General features: G+C 34.6%; 2 protein-coding genes across 5 annotated transcripts in view; one reads left to right on the forward strand and one right to left on the reverse strand.

Annotated features, from left to right (window-relative positions):
- The first annotated feature begins 4480 nt into the window (after positions 1–4480).
- Positions 4481–21063, forward strand: part of LOC132756349 (protein still life, isoform SIF type 1-like) — an 85120-nt gene continuing 68537 nt past the window's right edge. For 2 of the 3 annotated variants that reach the window (XM_060747402.1, XM_060747403.1), the window contains exons 1-3: positions 4482–4635; positions 17544–17725; positions 20132–20253. In XM_060747402.1, coding sequence (XP_060603385.1) covers positions 4607–4635; positions 17544–17725; positions 20132–20253 — 333 coding nt within the window. In that variant the 5' untranslated portion in view covers positions 4482–4606. Of the gene's footprint in view, positions 4636–17543; positions 17726–20131; positions 20254–21063 lie in introns of all 3 variants that reach the window. The other variant, XM_060747401.1, reaches the window with a different exon arrangement.
- Positions 10473–14409, reverse strand: LOC132756348 (uncharacterized). 2 transcript variants are annotated; one of them, XM_060747400.1, is made up of 3 exons: positions 14256–14409; positions 12311–13421; positions 10473–10611 (listed from the first exon to the last, which is right to left on the reverse strand). In XM_060747400.1, exon 2 carries the CDS (start codon positions 13399–13401, stop codon positions 12313–12315), a length of 1089 nt encoding a protein of 362 aa, XP_060603383.1. In that variant the 5' UTR covers positions 13402–13421; positions 14256–14409; the 3' UTR covers positions 10473–10611; positions 12311–12312. The 2 variants fall into 2 exon arrangements, with proteins under 2 accessions (XP_060603383.1, XP_060603382.1); XM_060747399.1 differs by lacking the exon at positions 14256–14409 and having other exon boundaries at positions 12311–13969.

Consider the following 21063-nt stretch of genomic DNA (forward strand, 5'->3'; position numbering starts at 1 on the left):
AGACGCACTGGAGAGTACAAAAGTTGCAGACAATTGGAATTATGAAATATTGAAAAGTTACCGAAAGTCGTTTTGAGTTATCTATTGAAATATCACAAATCCTATTCAGATACAACGGCACCAAAGTTCTCAAGATATTCGCTTCACGTAAATTGGTTTGTATTCTGAACTAAGAAAATATTATTTACTTTCTTTTTCTCTTATATTAGTGGAATGAAAGCAAAGTCTGTGGGATGTATAGGGAATTATTTGAAGAAAAGAAAAACTTGATTTATTTGGTTCTTTGAAAGCAAAACATCCATGTCTGTGTATTAAAGTCATTATTTGAATAAGCTTCTCCCACACTGATTTGTGAAATGAACTTGTCCTACTTCTGATTGGTATATCATGTGATCAGAATATTTTAATTGGAAATCACCTTCTTTGAAATCACTTTGAAAGGACTACATGTATTCTAGATTTAAAATTTGGCAAATCCATTACAAATCCATTAAGGGTTAAGCCAGGCCCGATAGTATGTCAAAGCTCTTGCTAATATAGGTCTTGTCCATCTATCTTTAAATTACACCAGTACTGAAAATAGTCTTGAAAAGGCACTTGAAAGTGAAGAATTAAATTATAAGCTGAAAAAGTTACTTTTAAAGGCTCATTTTGCCCCAGAAATGCTATTATTTTATTTCACAGAAACGTAAAATGTTTGATTCCAAAAAATACTCATTTGCCATACAGATGAACTATCTATGCTCTTTTTGTTTTTGTTGGCATTTCATATAATTATAGTAAATAAGTATTTTGTATGGAAGTCAAAATACTACTTTGTTTACATTTTTCCACCTTTACTACACATTACTGCATGTTCAGCGCATCGTTTTATGTAACATGCACTAAATCAATTATCAAAATACTGTTTAATATATATTTGACATTTCTAAAGAATTTTTTTAAAAAAATTGAATTTTCTGAGGCATAATGTGCCTTTAATGTCAGGTTGGGGGACGTTACATGGGTTAATTCCCCTTGCAAAGTGTTCATAATCCTCCAGACAACTTTCTTGAATTTCTTGTTCATTCCTTTTTGGCTTGTATTGATAAACCTGCCTACTTCAAGGTATAGCCCAGCTTCTGTTAATCATAATTATAAGTTTATAATAAAACACTTGAATACTAAATATATATCTACATAAACTATTAGTATCACTTTTTGTATTTTCTGATCGCAAGATCAGTAAATACATAGCTAACATCCACGGTCTAACACAAAATTTCCTAACAGACCTAACAACGCAAAGTAGTTTTCACTCAAAACTGCTTAAAAACCAGCAATTTAAAAGACAGAATAATTTCTAATGTAGGCATTTAACGAATTACAGTGCATTGAAAGTTCAGATAAGTCAATAGAAATATGAGGTTACAATCACAAATTTCGCGGATGAATATCATTTTAATCAATGAAAATGCTATTTTTAACTATGTCGATTACTGAATACTCCAGGGCGTAGTACACATAAATCTGACTGCCGAATACTGGAATATATACACGTCGGACTGTTTTGCGAGAAGATTTTGGCTTAATTATTTTTATCAGTGTTAAACAGGTTTATCGTGAACAAAATACCTTGAAATTGATAAGGATTACAAACACGAAATGGAAATTCTCAATTTAGAATTACAATGTATTTGTTTTTATTCGGGCTACATATTACGTATTACTTCACCGTGGTGCAGGGATATCGCGCTCGTATCGCGCTCGTTTAGGGTGTGAGAGGCCTAAGGTTCAAATCCTAGTCGAGGCAACTTTTTTTTAAGTGTCTTTCTTAAGGAAGTAGCCACGATAAGCAAGGATAAAGTGTGGCTGTCATAAAAAATTATTTTTGATGCAACTCTAGTCATGCAAAATTCCATATGAATCAATCTCAAACTGTTATGGAAAAAAATCTTAACACAGTCGCTGCATAAGATGAATTATAGTATATAAAATAAACTTAAATAGGAAAAAACATACAGATAGTCAGTATGATTTAGATTGCAAAGATCAGAAAATACCACAGAGCTTGCAGCCCTTTGATTAATTTACATAGACATAAACTAATGGCGGAGAAAAAAGTCATTCATCTGATATGTAATGTAAGTATAGCAGTCAATTAACTTTCACTTGATGCCAGTAAAGTTTATCTGGAGGGTATATGATATTTTTAATAGGAAAACAAATAATTTTTGATTATAAGATACTTCAAAATGCATTAATTTTAATAAGATTTATAGTTTAGTAAGTAGTTCATTATCTTTATAGTAGTTGTAAGAAATTTTATCACTCATTATTTGATTGAATTTGAAATTGGGAGATGTAAATATAGAACCAGGTTTATTGCTAAGTTTCATTTTTACAGTGTGTTTTAACAGTCAATTTTAATGTGAAACAAGTTTCCAAGTTTTTTGGGGCTTTTTTGTTGTTGATTACTTCTTTTCCAAACCCAAATCTTAATTTAATTTTTTAATTTTAAAAATTTCATGTCACATTATAATGTTATCAAATTAAAAATAAAATAAACATGTTATTGAAAATTGTGTTAAAAGGAGTGAGTATTTACATCAGTATATTAGTTTACACGTTACGATCAACATATGACTGAATTGACTGTTTTTATCCCCATATTTCAGCCCCGTTTAACTAAAAGATTCCATACTATTTTTTGTATATTTTATCTAAATCAAGGGAATTTACATTATTCTATTTGTTCATTAAAAATATATTTTAAAAATTCAAAAAAAAAAAATAATAATAATAAATAAATAAAAGTGAACAAATAAATAGATAAATAAAAATAATGAAAAATAAATAAAATGAATCTGGAAGTATGATGCTTTAATGAATATAATAGGACTGGTTTGTTTTGCTGTTATTGTTTACATTTTTTTCTTCTCTTTTATTTCGGTGGATCAGCTGTCTATGAACATTACAGATTTGAACAATTGAAATTGATTTCCCCCCCCCTCCCCCCCTACGCTGTCATATTTTCCATTAGAAGCTTACAAGCTGCTGTCCATATTGAATATGTATTTATGTTACAATTGTGCTTGATACAGATTGTCTCACATCACACTCATGTGATTAAGCAATATAGTAATTTATTGAGTGGTTAAAACTTTTGTGAATTATAAAACTGAAATTTGTGATGAAATTGGGATTTTCATGAGAGAAGTAGCTGGAATTAATATTTGTCTCGCTCCTGTAATGATATTTACAGAGATTGCATTTAAGTCATCAGTGAAGAAATTTCATTTGGATAATGATTAAGTTGGACTTTTATTAATTTTGTTCTATAATGTACACATTATTCGTCTAATTATTTTACTTCCTGATTGATATCATATTGATTGTTTTGATGGCACATTTAGTATTCTGAGGGCCCCATTTGGTATTCTGTGGCTCCCACTTGGTGTTCTGTGGCCAAACTTGGTATTCTGTGGGCCCCCTTTGTATTTTGTGTGCTTTCCAAGGGCTCATCTTGATATGCTTTGGACTTATTCAAGCTTGTCAATGCTTTGGAATTTTGGGACTTGCTCGGGCTCTCTTGGTATTGTTTGAACTTGTCATGGGTCGCTCATGATATTCTTTGGACATAATTATCCAGGGTCCCACTTGGTATTCTTAGGATTTGCTAAGGGCTACTCTTGGTATTTTTTTACTTGTCCATTGCTTTACTTCATATTCTTTTGACTTGTCCAATACCAACTTTGTATTCTTTTATTTGCTCCTCTTGGTATTGTTTGAACTTGTGCAAGGCCTCATTTCATATTGTTTTGACTTGCCAAGGTTCTCACTTGCAATTTATAGAATTGCCCAGCGCACCTCTTTGTATCTTTTGGACTTGTCTAGGGCCTAACTTGATATGGTTTGGTCTTCACAGTCCAGGGCTGTTTTTTATATTCTTTGAACCAGTCCTGTCCAGGGCATAACTTGATATTCTTTGAATTTTAAACTCCAGAGTGCCACTTTCTTTCTTTAGATTTGTCCAGGCCTGCTGGCCTTAATATTGTTAAGACATATCAAGGGGCCTAGAAGATATTCTTTGAACTTACCAAGGGTCCCACTTGGTATTCTTTTGTTTTGCTAAGGGCTCCTCAAAGTATGGTTTGGATGTATTCAGCTTCAGGGCTAGCCTGGGTATTCTTTTAACTGGTCTTCTTTTTTTGTACTCTGATGATTTGTCAAGAACTCTTTGGTCTTTTGGGCACTTATATTAACAGTCCAGCCTCAGTATGGTATAAACTTGTCCAGGGCTTCTTTAAAAACTTTGACGAGTGTTCCAGGGCCACTTTTGTTTATCATCGATCTGAAAGTGAGGACTTTGTACGTGCAATACTGAAGTACATGTTGATGTTTACTCAGTTCCTTGTGGGATGAAATATTATGTTGAGAGTAATTATTACTCAGTAGCACAGCAAGATATATCATTATTTACTTATTCCTCCACAGTCAGTGTATTGATCCAAACAAAGCATGAAAATGTGCAGATGGGGAAAAGTGATATGAAAGTGTTTTGAATTATAAGGGAATGGATACTACAATTTTGGTTAATTATTGAAAATATGTGTTAGTATATAAAATGGAGGATACAGCCTCGATGCCTTTGAAGTAAGTATGAATATTATTACAAATAACAGGAAAGAAGTTATTATTTGGCAATGGCTTAGTTCATTAAGTGTAGGAGACAAGAATTATTGCCTAATTTACTGGTCTTCCGTACATTAGTATTTTATTTGTTTGGAAAATATTTAAAGTCAGGGCATTTTTGTAAAATGGCAGTTACAATGTGATATGTTTAAGATAAAATAAACATCTCCAAAACGATTATAGTCTTGCACACTTACTGCTGTGGGTTTGAACCCTAAGTATGATGGATTCCTCTACATGTGATAGCCCTTTTAGCCATAGTCTGTTAAGTCAGATAATAGCCCTTTTAGCCATAGTCTGTTAGGTCAGTCATTATAAGTCGGATTGACTTCAAACTTGGTATGCATGCTTTTTATCGTGACTTGAAGTGCAGTGCATAAGAACCGGTTCTCTGCACTTATTAATTTTTGAGCTATTGCACTTTGTTAATTTTCATACTTTATTTTTGTCCGGGCCATTTCTCCTAAAGTATAAAAGCTATGGACTTGAAACTTCATAGGATGATAGATCTTATTAAGAAGAAGTGCAGTGCATAAGAACCGGTACTCTGCACTTCTTATTTTTTGAGTTATTGCCCTTTGTTAATTTTCATACTTTATTTTTGTCCAGGCCATTTCTCATAAATTATAAAAGCTATGGACTTGAAACTTTATAGGATGGTAGATCTTATTGATAAGAAGTGCAGTGCACAGAAACTGCTGCTCTGCACTTCTTTTTTTTTTGAGTTATTGCCCTTTGTTAATTTTCATATTTCATTTTTACATATTTCATTTTTGTCCTGGCCATTTCTCCTAAACTATATTGTTCACAAGGTGACACATCCGACTCGCGGAGTTCTAGTTATTTCAATCTTGACGTATTATGGGAATGCCTCTGGCATGTGGGCTGGTGGATGGGTGGCGTCCAATTTTATCTCCTACTCTTATGGTGGGATTTTAATTAAAGAAATGTTCACCACTATGAGAAGCTGTGTCAGGCACATGAACTAGTTCTCTAGGTCAAAGGTCAAGGTCACACTTAGAGGACATTAAAAAATACTTGTCCAGAGCAAAACTTCTACGTACATAGAGGGATTTCTATATATTAATTGGCACAAAAATTCACCATTGAGAGGTGGATTGTAGCCCACAAATTCTTGCGGCCAAGGTCACTTACAGAGGTCAAAGTTCAGGTAAAAATATGAAGATGTGTATAGGACCATTTAGTCATCATTTATAGATGGATTGTTGCACAAATGGTAACTACCATAACTATGGCTGTGACACATGTAATTAAGGTCATTATGTAAAAGGTCAAGATCACTAGAGATGATTATTTAAATATCCTAATATTATTCAGAGCATATCTCCTACATGCATGGAGGAATTTTAATGTTACTTTATAGAATTGATCACAGCCATGATATGTAGTGCCCTGTACATGAACTTTGAATGGAATGATCCAAGGTCAAAGCAGGTCATATATATTGCACAAATTTAGCAGGTTACAGGTCAAACAAGTTAAGAAAGACTTTGGTTAGATGTTACCTTGGCAAAGTGGTTATGGTCACCAGCTTCAAGTCACACTTCACCTCAATCTGTTGATATCCCATCAGAGACTTTTGATTCATTTGAGGAGGCTATCCAGCAAACTTTTGGAAGGTCAGTGGTTCTACTCAGTTGCCTGCTTGTGACTATAATAATATACTTTAGGGGCACCTTAGGTCTTCCTTTGCCAGTAAAGCTGGAAATTAGCCATGTGACATTTACATTGTCAGAGTGAGTTACAGGTAAAACCCATTAACACAAAACAAACTTAAAGGTAAGATAGCACCTTTGTGCTATTGAATGTTTTTAGGTGGTAATTTGAGATACTGTGCACAGAGGAGGATCTTCATTAGTAAAGCTCACAGTAAAAGCACAATTTGCCATTGATTTCCGCTGCTTTGACTCCAAATTAAACGAGAGCTGTAATGAAAAAAAAAGACTTTAAAAGAAACAGGGAAAGCAAAACGAGCAATTATTACAATGTATATAGTGCAGCCAATCCCTGTGATGTCAAATAGTACACATCATGATCTTTTATTGTATAATTAACCGAGACTTACCTAAGTAAGGTGAAGGTTGATTGTAATTTCATCGACTGCAATCTCCTTTAACCCATTACTTCATATACACGCCTTTTAACGCCTTTTTCACCCCCCCCCCCCTTTTTGTTGTCTCAAATGATGAAAAAATGCCTTATTTAGGCCCCAAACACTTGTTTTTGTTTGAGAAATGTTGTTAAAAAAATTGACCTCTTTTTCGGCGCGACCCCCCAACCAAAAGATACATCAGGGGGTTGCCAAAAGGGGGATGTGCCCCCTTCTGTTTTGGGGGGTTTGAAGGGGGGCGGAGTCCCCCTCATCGCCAAGAAAATTTTGGACTTGTGAGAGGCTGTAAATGACCCCAGATTGATCATAAGGTAACGTGTAACCAACGCTGAAAAAGCATTTGACTCTATCTCAATCCATTGATAAGTTGCAGCACTTTGAAATCAATTTTGATGGAAAAAATCAACGCAAAATAGTGATTTTTGGCAATTTTGAGATGTCCCCTCGTTGCCATGGTAACAGAAAATTAAGTCTGAGCATGTTGTTGCAAGGACAATGGTTCAGTCAACATTTGTGCCAAGTTTGATTAGTGTTGAAGCAGTTTTTATAGTATTATAGCAATTTGAACTTGTAACGGGAGACTTTTCAATGAAACAGCCATTTTTCACAAAATGCTCATGAAGCAATGGGTTAATGAAAAAAAAAAAAATCTACAAAACAACAATTTTTCTTCAAATTTATATGACAGGCCATGTTTAAACATGAAAAAAAAACGCGATTTAGGGTAATTTCAAGTATTTTCATCATTTTCAGTTAACCCATTACTTCATATACACGCCTTTTAACGCCTTTTTCACCCCCCCCCCCCTTTTTGTTGTCTCAAATGATGAAAAAATGCCTTATTTAGGCCCCAAACACTTGTTTTTGTTTGAGAAATGTTGTTAAAAAAAATTGACCTCTTTTTCGGCGCGACCCCCCAACCAAAAGATACATCAGGGGGTTGCCAAAAGGGGGATGTGCCCCTTCTGTTTTGGGGGGTTTGAAGGGGGGCGGAGTCCCCTCATCGCCAAGAAAATTTTGGACTTGTGAGAGGCTGTAAATGACCCAGATTGATCATAAGGTAACGTGTAACCAACGCTGAAAAAGCATTTGACTCTATCTCAATCCATTGATAAGTTGCAGCACTTTGAAATCAATTTTGATGGAAAAAATCAACGCAAAATAGTGATTTTTGGCAATTTTGAGATGTCCCCTCGTTGCCATGGTAACAGAAAATTTAAGTCTGAGCATGTTGTTGCAAGGACAATGGTTCAGTCAACATTTGTGCCAAGTTTGATTAGTGTTGAAGCAGTTTTTATAGTATTATAGCAATTTGAACTTGTAACGGGAGACTTTTCAATGAAAACAGCCATTTTTCACAAAATGCTCATGAAGCAATGGGTTAATGAAAAAAATAAAAAAATCTACAAAACAAACAATTTTTCTTCAAATTTATATGACAGGCCATGTTTAAACATGAAAAAACGCGATTTAGGGTAATTTCAAGTATTTTCATCATTTTTCAGTTAACCCATTACTTCATATACACGCCTTTAAACGCCTTTTCACCCCCCCCCCCCCCTTTTTGTTGTCTCAAATGATGAAAAAAATGCCTTATTTAGGCCCCAAACACTTGTTTTTGTTTGAGAAATGTTGTTAAAAAAATTGACCTCTTTTTCGGCGCGACCCCCAACCAAAAGATACATCAGGGGGTTGCCAAAAAGGGGGATGTGCCCCCTTCTGTTTTGGGGGTTTGAAGGGGGGCGGAGTCCCCCTCATCGCCAAGAAAATTTTGGACTTGTGAGAGGCTGTAAATGACCCCAGATTGATCATAAGGTAACGTGTAACCAACGCTGAAAAGCATTTGACTCTATCTCAATCCATTGATAAGTTGCAGCACTTTGAAATCAATTTTGATGGAAAAAATCAACGCAAAATAGTGATTTTTGGCAATTTTGAGATGTCCCCTCGTTGCCATGGTAACAGAAAATTTAAGTCTGAGCATGTTGTTGCAAGGACAATGGTTCAGTCAACATTTGTGCCAAGTTTGATTAGTGTTGAAGCAGTTTTTATAGTATTATAGCAATTTGAACTTGTAACGGGAGACTTTTCAATGAAAACAGCCATTTTTCACAAAATGCTCATGAAGCAATGGGTTAAGGGCTCACACAGAGATGACGCAGCTACCGCAGCCAGATCAGTCTTTAGAGTTAACGGATGATAAAATATTGTCACAGAATGTGACAAAATTTTTTATTGTGGATATCAGAACTTAAATTTTTCATTGGGTGGGAAGGGCAGGGTGTGTGAGCCCTTAAAGGAGATTGCAGTCGATGAAATTACAATCAACCTTCACCTTACTTAGGTAAGTCTCGGTTAATTATACAATTTCATCTCCTGCATATCTCCTTTAATGGGCCCCACAGAGACTTTAGAGATAGTTTTGATATCCATAAAATGAAAGACAACAACATATTTGCTTATTTCTAACTAATATTTCTAAGATCTACTCATTAACATACATTTAAATTTACTGTAATTCCAATGTTAAAATAGCTGTCAATTTGACAGTGAATAATTAATTAATGTTTTATATTGTAATTCTAATGTTAACATAATAATCAATTTCTTATATCACTCCCAATGTCTGATAAAGTCTAAGACACATTTGACATCACCGCTTCCTGAACAGTTTTTGATGGTGTTATATTCTTGTCATAGAAAGTCGCAAATGTTTTTGCATTTGTCCAGCCCGCTGTTTTAATAATAGTGTTTAGATCTACCCCGCAACTCTTTGCTTTAGAGGTAGATGCTGAGCGTGTACTGTGTGGACCATATTGTTCCTCTAAACCGGCATTTACCATAACAGTTTTGATCCAGCGACTAATTGTGCTACGTGATACCCCTTTGTGGGGCTTTTGTGTGCTGATGATCAACATTTCACCATTTCTTAATACAGCAGTTCTTGTTAAATATTCTTGCAATGTTCCAACAAAACAAACCGAACAATTGTGGTATTTAGTAATTTTCATTGGTTTTAGTATGTTTCCTGGCTTGCTGGTTTTTAGAATTGATGTTGTATTAATGACTACATAATCATTGTTCAGCCCAAAAGTGAGGTCTGTGATTTTAAGCATATGTAATGTTTGACAACGTTGCGCCGACACTAAGAGATAAAGCATACACAATTTCCTTGATAATTGAAGTAAAGATAAGGTCTCCGCTGATTCTAAATAAGACAGCACAATATTAACATCCCAAATACACGCATATTTCGGTACTGTTGGTCTTTCCAAGAAACAACCTTTCATGAATCTAATAATATGACTATTTTCATGGATATCTACATTTGAACATATTTTTAAGAAAGTGCTTATTGCTGACCTAGCAGTATTTAACGAACTGTAACCTAGTCCTTGATCGAATAAGATTGAAAGAAAGCTTAATACTTTGTTGATACTGGGCTTAAGGGGATTTTGCGATGATCCACAAAAATGTATCCATTTTTCAATATATCTGTCATACTGTTGTTTTGTGGAATTTCTCCATGAGCTAAGGATGAGTGCTCGAGCCCGTTTAGGTACTCCTTGTGATCGCAGGACTCTCCGGATATGCAAAAAACTCCTAGTCTCATCTTTTTTAGCGGATGTTGTATATGGGGTTTGTGATGAAGTGTCAGAATCGTTTGTGGACTTGGTAGAAGATGACAAGGGCCGCATATGAGATTCAATAGGTTCGGCCACCAGTTTTGTGTTGGCCAGATTGGCGCTATTAGAATTGCCTTTGCCTTGTTTTCTTCCACCTTCTGTAGTAGTTTTGGTAGCAGACTGAAAGGAGGAAACATATAATATAATTCATTGCTCCAGACTATGCTAAATGCATCAATTGCGATTGCTTGATGATCGGGGTACCTAGATACATATGAAGGAAGTTTGTAATTTGTTCTTGATGCAAATAAATCTATGCTCATGGATGGATACATTTCCAACAATAAACCAAATATGCTGTCATGCAGAGACCATTCCAAATCATCGTTTGATTTCCTAGACAATACATCCGCTGTATGATTCTCTTTTCCCGGAACATGAGCTGCACTCAAGTGTATATTACGCTCTATGCACCAGAGCCAAATTTCGCGAGCAATATTGTCCAGAACTTCTGTTCTGCCCCCAAATTTTGAAATGTATGACACACTGTTTGTATTATCCATGAATACTTTAACATGTGAATTCTCAAGGTCTTTGCATAATGCCATGATTGATAGTTGACACGCTTTCAGTTCTAAAATGTTAATGTGTAAATTTGTGTCCTCTGGAAGCCAGACTCCTTCTGTTTTAATGTCATTTGTTTTGTCATAACCTCCCCAACCAAATAACGACGAATCTGAATAAAGTTCTACTTTTGGATTTCCATGTGAGATTTTCTTAAAACTTGTTTCAATGGTAGAAATCCACCATTTTAATATGGCTGGGATTGAATCTGGTATTTTGAAAAAAGCATCAAAATTTCCTTTATTGTTTTTTAATGACATTTCTTTAACTTTCTCTAATGGTTTTATATATAATGTAGCATATTCTACTCCTGGCTCCGCTGCTACAAGTTTCCCAATTAGTTTCGCGAATTGACGAATTTTTATTCGGTCCTTCTTTAACATTTCTAAGCACATGTCTTTTATTTCAAGCTTACGTGTTTCAGTTAGACGAACTGTCATAGTAGTTGAACACAGCATAAATCCCAGGAATACCAATGTTTGGCAAGGTTGTAATACAGATTTTCTAAGTTTATTGTTAAGCCCAAAGAATCTAACAATGTCACTGTGTCAGCTATATTCTTTTCACATAGATTAAAGGTGGCAGCCTGTAAGCAGGAATCATCTATGTAGGCAGTGCTTATATGACCTAATGATCTTAAGTGGGCAAATGCCGGCTTTAACAGTTTGGTAAATACCCTTGGACTACTAGTAAGCCCCATTACAAGGGCACAAAATTCATATTTATTGTCTTTGAACCAGAATCTAAGTAAACGTCTATCGTCTTTTGCTATTGGTATTGAATAAAAAGCGTCTGTAAGATCAACAGAACCAAACCAACAATTTTTTCGCATAGCAGCTACAGCTGTGTTTAAAGTTTCCATTTTAAAGTGTGTTTTAGACATGTACCTTTCATTAAATAATTTCATATTTAGTATCAATCTTATGTTTCCATTTTGCTTTGGTCTGATGAAAATGTTGGAAATGTATTCACCCACTACAGTTTTCTTGGTTACTTTTTGAATTATGTTTTTCTGAACAAATTTATTTAGTTCCTGTTCTATTTTCAAATCTTCTTCCTCGCTAAATTTGTATGGATTTGGTGTTTTATATTGGTGTGGTTTTTCATCTATTTCAATTTTGTACCCCCTAATGGTGTTTAGAACCCAATAATCTTTTGTAATTTTTTCCCATGCTTCCATGGCAGTTTTGGTTTTACCAGCAACAAAGTTTTCTTTAGTGTTTTTTATGTTAACTGACAAAGAGCCAATACTCACTTTTATTGTGTTTTGTAGAATCGTTTTTGTTTTCCCCCTCTGTTTTGATGTCCCATCTTTTTTGGGTAGTTGTTGAAATTCTGTTTGTGTTGGTTGTTGTGCTGGTTGTTTTGACGGTTTGGGCCGTGATATCTCGGGCCCCGACGTTGGTCTAAAAAAGACTGCTGAGTTTGACCAGTGCTGTTGTACATTAGATTGACCCTTGATTCCGATATAAGTGATTTTGCCTCTTCCTGTAGATTGTCACCAAAGAGTTTCCCAGCTGAATGTTGATGTTTTTGAATGGCATTTCTGTATCTTGGGTGTACTGTTCTGCGTATTCTCTCTCTACGCGTTTGAATGTTCTTGTTTATGGCGTTTGTCAGAAGCTTAAAGGCGTCTCCAATGTTTTGTTTTAATTCTTTGTTATTAGAATTTTGGACTTGTCCCAAAGCTTTTGTGAGGGGAACAAGTGTAGCAGCCATTGATCCGTGACATCTTTGTAGAATGTAGTCCGCTGCTTTCACTTTTGGATTTAATCTTCGCCAAAGAAAGTCATCAATTTGTGGGACTTGCAGCCACGGTGTGTTTTTAGGCCTTTTCTGTCTGTCTTTGATCTCTTTGATTTTTGCTTCATCTTTTTCTTTTAGATTAGCTTGCAGAGCACTTGTTGTTAAATGTGCTAGTTTTTCGTCAACTTCCGGGCCTACTTCTGAATCTTCTGTATAAAATTCTTCCAGATCCTGGAGAAAGGATGCATCATCTTCATCGTTAGAGTGCTCCCCCGAAAGAAATATATCAATGTCATCATTATCTTTCCCCTGAGTGCTATGTGCATCCGTCTCTTCTTGAAGTTCTTCAGAATCTGTTTCTGAATCGGACTTCTGTTCACATACCCTTTTTGCTGAACTTTGCCCATCATCCATATTGGTTGTTGTTTTTCTTTTTAAATCATTGACATCATCTTTCAATGCTTGCATAGATTTGTGCATCTCTGCAACGGACTTGGCTATTCCTGAAAATTCATCCATCCGTTTTTCAAATGTTCTCAAGATAGCGTCCCCTGGTAAGCTTTTCCCGTATGGGGCCTCAGACTCCGAACCAGACGCCATATTTGTAATTGATATGGTACCTAAAATTGAGTAACATGTTTTGTTAAAACTCAAGAGATATTGACAATATTTTGTCTGTCTTAAATATCTTTGTATTTTCGTCATAAATCAAATGTCCCATATTGATACTATAACCGAGCAGGAGAAACGAATTACTTTCGTTTTCCGAAAATCTAATTTTATCCGATAACGGATATCTAAAACATTGTCCATTCGATTGTTAGTAAGCCCCGCATATAATATGCTTTACTACTTGGCGTAACGCGCATATCTAAAACGCCGCACTGCTCGGCTATTAATCAGCTGATAAACACGCGCACCTGCTTGAATATTTGGGCAGATTATTATCTATCAATTTACTCTTTAGATAACTTGGACACTAATTTCATTTTTTACCAACACGATAAACATATATATGTCAATACTGTTCTAAATGCATCGCTTATTAGCTATACTGCAGTACATATTTTGTAAACAAAACTCGCTTATTTAGCGAATGGTCACATCATCACGTGATATTCTGACCATGCCGACCTGTTGGTCATGTAAATGATTTTGTTTTTGCTGGAATTTAATGTTTGAATATTGGTATGTGTTACGTTCACAAATGGATTTCATCCAAAGTTATTTAATTTTGCCTTTCAGGCTAGCTCATAAAGAGCATGATTAGCAACGGATCCTTTTTTCGGATACCTGCTTCCATGGATAATGTCCATAGATCGCCATTATTGACCATCCCTTTAATTTGTTTCTCTAAAATTACGAATTTTAACGAACTTACTTGGTAATCCTGCTGAAAAATAATAACACTTGTACAGAGGATAAATTAAGCCTTTAAAATTAAGTAGACTTACCACGAATGATTTTAGAAAAGTTTTGATTTTATTGATTTTTTAACTCTATAATTTTTTGCGGACGTCTCCGGCTGCTGATAAGCCTCGTTCTGATCTGGCTGCGGTAGCTGCGTCATCTCTGTGGGGCCCATTAAAGGAGATATGCAGGAGATGAAATAATTATCGTTGAGGAACTTCAAGTCTGTAACAGTCTTTGATGGATATGTCTGTAGTTTGTTCAATCTTTTGTTCCAGCATTTTATTTTTCTCTCCCAATTATTCCAGACTGAAGTTTGTCCTTGCTCAGCATTGTAATTATAGAAAATATAATCCCAACTTTTTGTTTGATAGATCTATTGCAAGATATATAAGTTTGAAGCATCCTTGAATGAACCTATAAAAGTTTATTCAGATCATGTCAATTTGAAAGTTGAGGCTCTTATGATTAAAATCTTGATTAATCCCCACTTCAAGGCTTCTTTGCTATTTGATATATACTCATATACAGTAAAACAGTGCAATTGTTTCTTGCCATTGTCAAGGGTTTCAAGATTGGGATACCAGTCAGGGATGTCAGTCTTGCCAGAATGAATTGATTTGGCTTCAGTTATAACCAAGACACTAAATTCACCTTTAGGTAAAGGTGGGAAATAGTCGAGCAAAATGAGCTGTGTTGTTTTGACCTTCCATTTGTCTTTTCTCTGTCATGACAATACAGAGGGTTTTTTTTGGTGGATATTCCAAACTGAAGCGCTGGGGATTTTACCATCTGGCTGTCTCTGCAGGTCACCAGGAATTTGAAAAGCTCAAACTTAGTTTAGTGTCTTGCCAGTCAAAGTCCAAGCTATTTCCTGTGGGATGATTAAAATTGACTTCAATAAGATATCATAGACCCAAATAGGTACAGTTGTTAAAGGATATAAAGCTATGATGGACATTTCGTAATCTATTTATTTGTATTCAGGGGGTGTCCATGTCCAAGTGGTTAAGGTCTTTGACTTCATATTTTATTCCCAAGAATGATATTTTTGTCAGTCTAAAGGGGGTCTCTGTGGCTGAGTGGTTATGGTAGGTGACTTCAAATCAATTTCCTGTCCCAACAGTTTGAATACAAATCCTTTCATGCACATTTTAGACTACACTATCCAGGAAGCTTATCTAAGGTCAGTTATCAATTTTGGGAATGTGAATATGAAAATTTAAAGTTACAAAGAACCTGCTCAGGCTGTAATACTATGATGTCACTGTATTATAGGTGGCAAAGGTTTTAAAGCACATTGGGTTCCGAAAGGATAAGTGTCTACAGGGACAAACCCAGCAAAAAAGAAAGAAAATGTTATTAAGTCAGTGAAAATGCAAGTTTGAAGATAAGAAATATATTTTAGTAATGAACCTACATAACATCCCAAGAAGTAAATTGAATATATAAATAAATAAATTAGTAAAGAAAGTGAAAGAAAAAGAAAGAATTTAAGAAAGAAATATATAAATAAACAAACAAGCAAACAAACATATGGTCAAAAAACTCGGGCAGTTTATAATAATATAAATAGTCATTAGATAAATAAGGTATTGAACTCTTAAATTTGAATATGTGCTTAAGCAAATGATCATTTAATAATGTATGTCAATATTTTAGATTAAAGACATTTGTTAATAATAATATTTTTCATATTATATCATATCATAGCCATTAAATTTTGCCATTTTGTCACCTTATTGCAGTAAAGGGTTTACTCCCATTAAATTAAATCTGGAGTTAACCTATTACTGCACTGAGGTTACAGTTTCATGCCTTGATCAGTAATTGAAATCCCAGTTATATGTAAAATAACACAAATTCTGTAGTCAATTTGTTCATTTAGTTAATTGATAGGTATGTAATAAGAATATTTTGAGTGATGAGCTAGATTTTGTGAGATTTTAATTGTTCCCGCAGGTGGAAGCATTATATTAGATGCTTAAATATTATGTTATGATATAGACTCTGTTTTGAGTGCTTGTAATTTTCTGGTATGTTACACTGCTAGAACAACTAATTTTCAGGTAAATGGGATACACCGCCCCTTAGTCTAACAGGAGTTGGATGTTTTTTCTTGTTTTTTAGAAAAGATGGCCTGGCTCTAATGCACAGGTGTCTTAAGGCTGATCACTTTAGGATTCAGCAGATTGAAGGTTAAATTGTAAAATTATCTATTCTTATGCAAATTGTTTACATTTTTCACCATGTATGGAACATCAAATGAGGAATTATAACAATTTGAATAAATTTGAATAAAAGTAATTTGAAATTAAAACAAATTAGGTCACATAATATACCTCATAGCTTTATTGAAAGTTACCCTAGTTTTACACTTGAATTACATTAACATGGCATTAACATTGACAGCTGTTGTTTTGTATTATATCAACACTGTTTTTATCAGTCTGATTATATTGGAAAAAAATACTGGTATTATACAGGAAAAATGCTGGTCCTTAAAATCATAAATTTTATTTCCTCATTTTAAAAGGTGACTGTACTGAGAAGAATAAGAAAATATAAAAAAAATATCACCTGACATTTGACACCCACAGAAATATTATTGAAATAGTGTTTATAGGATTGTATTTCAGGTATTGAAGTGTCAGTAGAGCTGGAATGGCTTTTTGAATAAAGTTGGCAGCATCTTTCTACTGTAAAAGCCTTAGCTGAGTGAGCTGTCATGTAAATAAAACCTTCAGGGCTGTAGTGCCTTTAATTGTCATTTGCTCGTGAATTTACAATAGCTTTACAATTTATAATATATAAATCTATTGTTATGTAAAACATGTTTTCATGCCTGTACAGGGAGATAATATTGTTTCTGTCTTGTCAGTGTATCTATATGTTTTAACCTTTGTAAGAATGGAACGTTGGTGGTTCTACTCAGGTGCCCGTTTGTGCCTGAAATAATGCACGGAAGGGCACCTGAGGTCTTCCTCCACCAGTAAAGCTGAAACGTCGCGATATGACCTATACTGTGTCGATGTGACGTAAAACCCCAAAACAAACAAACAAAATAACATCTTCATTTTATAAGTCAATGCCTTTATATATCAACAGATAATACCTCTGGAAAAAAGCTTCATCTCAATGTGTTTACAATAACCTTGACCCCAAATGACCTTGATGTTTAAGGTCATATTCTCAAGAATTCTGAAAAATTTCACAAGAACTTTGTCTTTTAATTCTAGTTTTCTGAAAAAGTATGAATTATCATTATTTATTATGTTCATTTCCTCAATATGTTTTTATCCAAGTTCACCATTTCATATTATAATTTGCAGGTTGTGGGCGGAGATATTCCATGTGGTGGGTCATGGAGACTTTATGCAGTGGAAGCGTGTATCTGAGGATGTCGTGCCCATCAATATCACTTGTGTGGAGGACACGCCCAAAACCCTTTTCCAGGTCACAGCTTACAATAGACATGTTGAAAAGATCTTTGATGTCAGAATTGTTCAACCAGGTTTGTGTTCAGGAAAAATACATAATTTATATATTTTGAGGGCATTGTTGTAAAATAATACAAGGTTCACGTTCAGATGTTCAGTAATATAATCACAAGGACCGATCGGCCCATGTGATTGATTGCAAAGCATTTGAACAATTACTACAACACAAGAAAATTTTTAATCTAATTCCCATTCTTATGAGTAGTCGTAAGTTCAATCTTTTTAAGGGTCAAAACTTTATATTCTGCCATATATTGAATATATTTAGCCATAAATGATTATAAACAATAAAACCAGCAGAGAAAGGATTAAGCTGAGGAAAATTTGCGATTAAAACCATGGAATGTTAAATAAAAATTTGAATCTTAAACAGTTTTCGGTTAAACTATTTTTAAGGAAATCATCTATATCTGCGGTGTGACTACGGAGTGGTCAACGTGTCAGATTAGCAATCTAAGAATTACTAGCAGTGTGGGTTCAAACCCGTGAGGTACACTCATTTCTTAGTACTGGTTTGTTCCAGGAACGGATTCTAGAGTGTTTCAATAAGCTTATACCTTCCAACACAATAAAACTGAAATAAGTTCGTATAAACAAAACTAATAACTGCAAATTAATGTTTTATAATACTAAAAATGTTGATAGGTGACACAGGTTACCACTTCCACTTTGTGGACATTCAGCCTATAGCAAGATCTTTAAATGGTAGCAATAAAATAATAGCCAAATTCCCAGAAATGGTAAAAAGCTTTAAGTACATCATAGAAGCCACGCTGACCTTTGTGGAAATAGCAGAAATAACTAAATATTTTAGAAGTGCAACTAATTTTCCTGTTCCAATGGCGTAACTACTCTTCAAAAATGATTAAGGAAAAAGATGTTTATTAGTGTTATAACATCTGCAGACTCTCTGGGGCAGAAAGAGTTAATTTGCCTACTTAGCAAGAAAAACAAAACAATTTCTTAACCAATTTTCATCAAACTAGCTAATGTTACATAATGATTTTGGTTCGGTTAGTATTTTAGGTGAATTGTGTGAGTTACGGCACTCAGGGGCTTTCCTGTTTCTTCATTTTTTCCATGATGTTTTTGGAAAAATACTATACATGTACATAATGTCTTGGAAATGAATAACCTTGCTATATCAAAAGGAAAGTGGTAAAAACACCTCAATGAAAAGTTGGAAAGCTGATTAAAGGAAAAATGACAAAATGCCCTTCATGGATAGACCAAAGGCCAAATCCCTTATTTAAAAAATTGCAATGATGACCAAAAGTCCCTCAGTAAAAGTTGTAAAAATGACTAGAAGCTCCTTAGTAGAAATTGCAAAGATGACCAAGAGCCCCTCACCGAAATATGTAAAATAACCAGAGGCCCCTCAGTAAAAGTTGTAAAAATGACCAAAAGCCCCTCAGTAAAAGTTGTAAAAGTGACCAAAAGCTCCTCCTGTTTAAGGCTGACCTGTCTTTATATTGCTGCCCAAGTGTCAAAGTCAAGTCATTTTTGCTCTGAAAGAGTCTAATTCTAAATTTGTTTTGCACATTTCTACTGATAGGCATTTCTAGAGCCATGTGTTGCAAGATCAAACACAAGAAAATTAAAAGTAATTAAGCTTGCAGTTGTTCATTAAAGTTGTTTGATTTAATGATTAAAACCAGGGCATCTTGCAATGACTATGTATAATTTGAACCGTTTTTAGTGTTTACAAATTGTTAAATACAAACCATGTTGCCTAAGTCAGCCGTTTGACCAGACTCAGCACCGTTGAATGCTCAAGTTTTGCGCGTTTCTTTTTATATTTATATTGGCACTCCTAAAATTGATAAAGGGCAATTTTAAATTCTAAGTAAGTTCATTATTCAAATTCAGCAGGACATGTCATATAAAAGTTATATGACCATCTCCTTATTAGGTATCATTATGACCAAATAAGCTTACTTCGAATTAAGAATATTTTGGCTTTTCCCTGAGCTAATCTGGGGGGTGGGGGTACGAAAATAAGTGCAACAGTTTGACTAATCTATTGTCAAGGGCTGTTTACTGTGAAGCTATAATTTGTACCAGGTGGGGGGATTAGCTAGGAACAACCAACATTTGCCAAGTTTCGAATAAAAACTTTTTTTTTAGAGATCTTTCAAAATTGTTTTAATACTGTTATATTTGTAAACTATTCAAATTTTATGCAGGAACATTGTGTATACTAGGTAACTTTTATCAATATAGTTTTACATATGTAATAAATAGATATTCTGTAAGGTGTACGTACAACATGGTTGTGTCCATGATTGCAAAGATAGTAATATTATGTAAATGCAGTATATTTAAAGAAAATTTTTCTTTAGTGCCTGAATTCAATATTGTGTTGAAGCGAAAAGAAAGCAAGATTAAATTATCATGAAATTACATTCTTTTTTCTTCAGGTACCATTCTATGCCCAGCAACAGATTGTTTTGTACACTGGAGGGACCCTCCAAACAACAGTGAATGGGGACTGAACTTTACAACCCCACAAGATGCCAAAAGATTCAGAGACTGCTGTTCGGTACTTTCAAATATTATATATTTTTATAGCTTTCGTAATAAATTATGCTTGAATATTATACCTTACAATATTGTAACACTTCTTGAAGATGTAAGAGTATTGCTTTGCACGTCATCCATTGTTTTGTGAATCCATCAGTTTGTTGACCAGACCTTGTTCAACAAATGAATTGAAGGACCAATTAGTCAGAAGATCAACTAACTTTGACCACAAACCACTTGTCTGACCAATGGCTAAAATGTCTACAGTCTTTAGATTTGGTGGAGAAGTTTTTATAACTAGTCAAATCTGTGTACATTGGCCATCCAAAGGAGATACCTAACATGGTCTTTATAAACAAGTTGTCTTTATTTGGAGGTTATTCTGTTCTATTTAATCAATGAAGGGTTGCCAAAGAAGGCCACTGAAGGTCACTGTGACCTTGACAACCAAAGACTTGTCCAATCAATTAATGATAATATCTGTCATATGTTGTGGTTCGGATCGGAATATTTGTTGCCCATTTGATGAGTTCTTGAGGGATGGATATTCCAATGCAAGCCTTGTTACAGCCTAATGGGCGGTTTCCCTCGACATGGATATTCTGATCCGAATCGCAAACATATGTCAGATATTTTCTCTTGCATATTCTACCATATTCCATTATATTTTAAACTCATTACCTTAATAAAACAATTTTCCTTAGAAATTTATGTCATTACACCCCTAACTATTTCCTTACAACTTCATTCATAACAGTAAAATTACGTCATCCTAAGCATTCCATTGTACAGCACGCGACTCATCTGGCATCCCCCTTTCTGATGAAAT

Source organism: Ruditapes philippinarum, unplaced genomic scaffold (assembly GCF_026571515.1).
Source record: "Ruditapes philippinarum isolate M1 unplaced genomic scaffold, ASM2657151v2 ctg1570_1_1_1_1, whole genome shotgun sequence".
Taxonomy (NCBI): domain Eukaryota; kingdom Metazoa; phylum Mollusca; class Bivalvia; order Venerida; family Veneridae; genus Ruditapes; species Ruditapes philippinarum.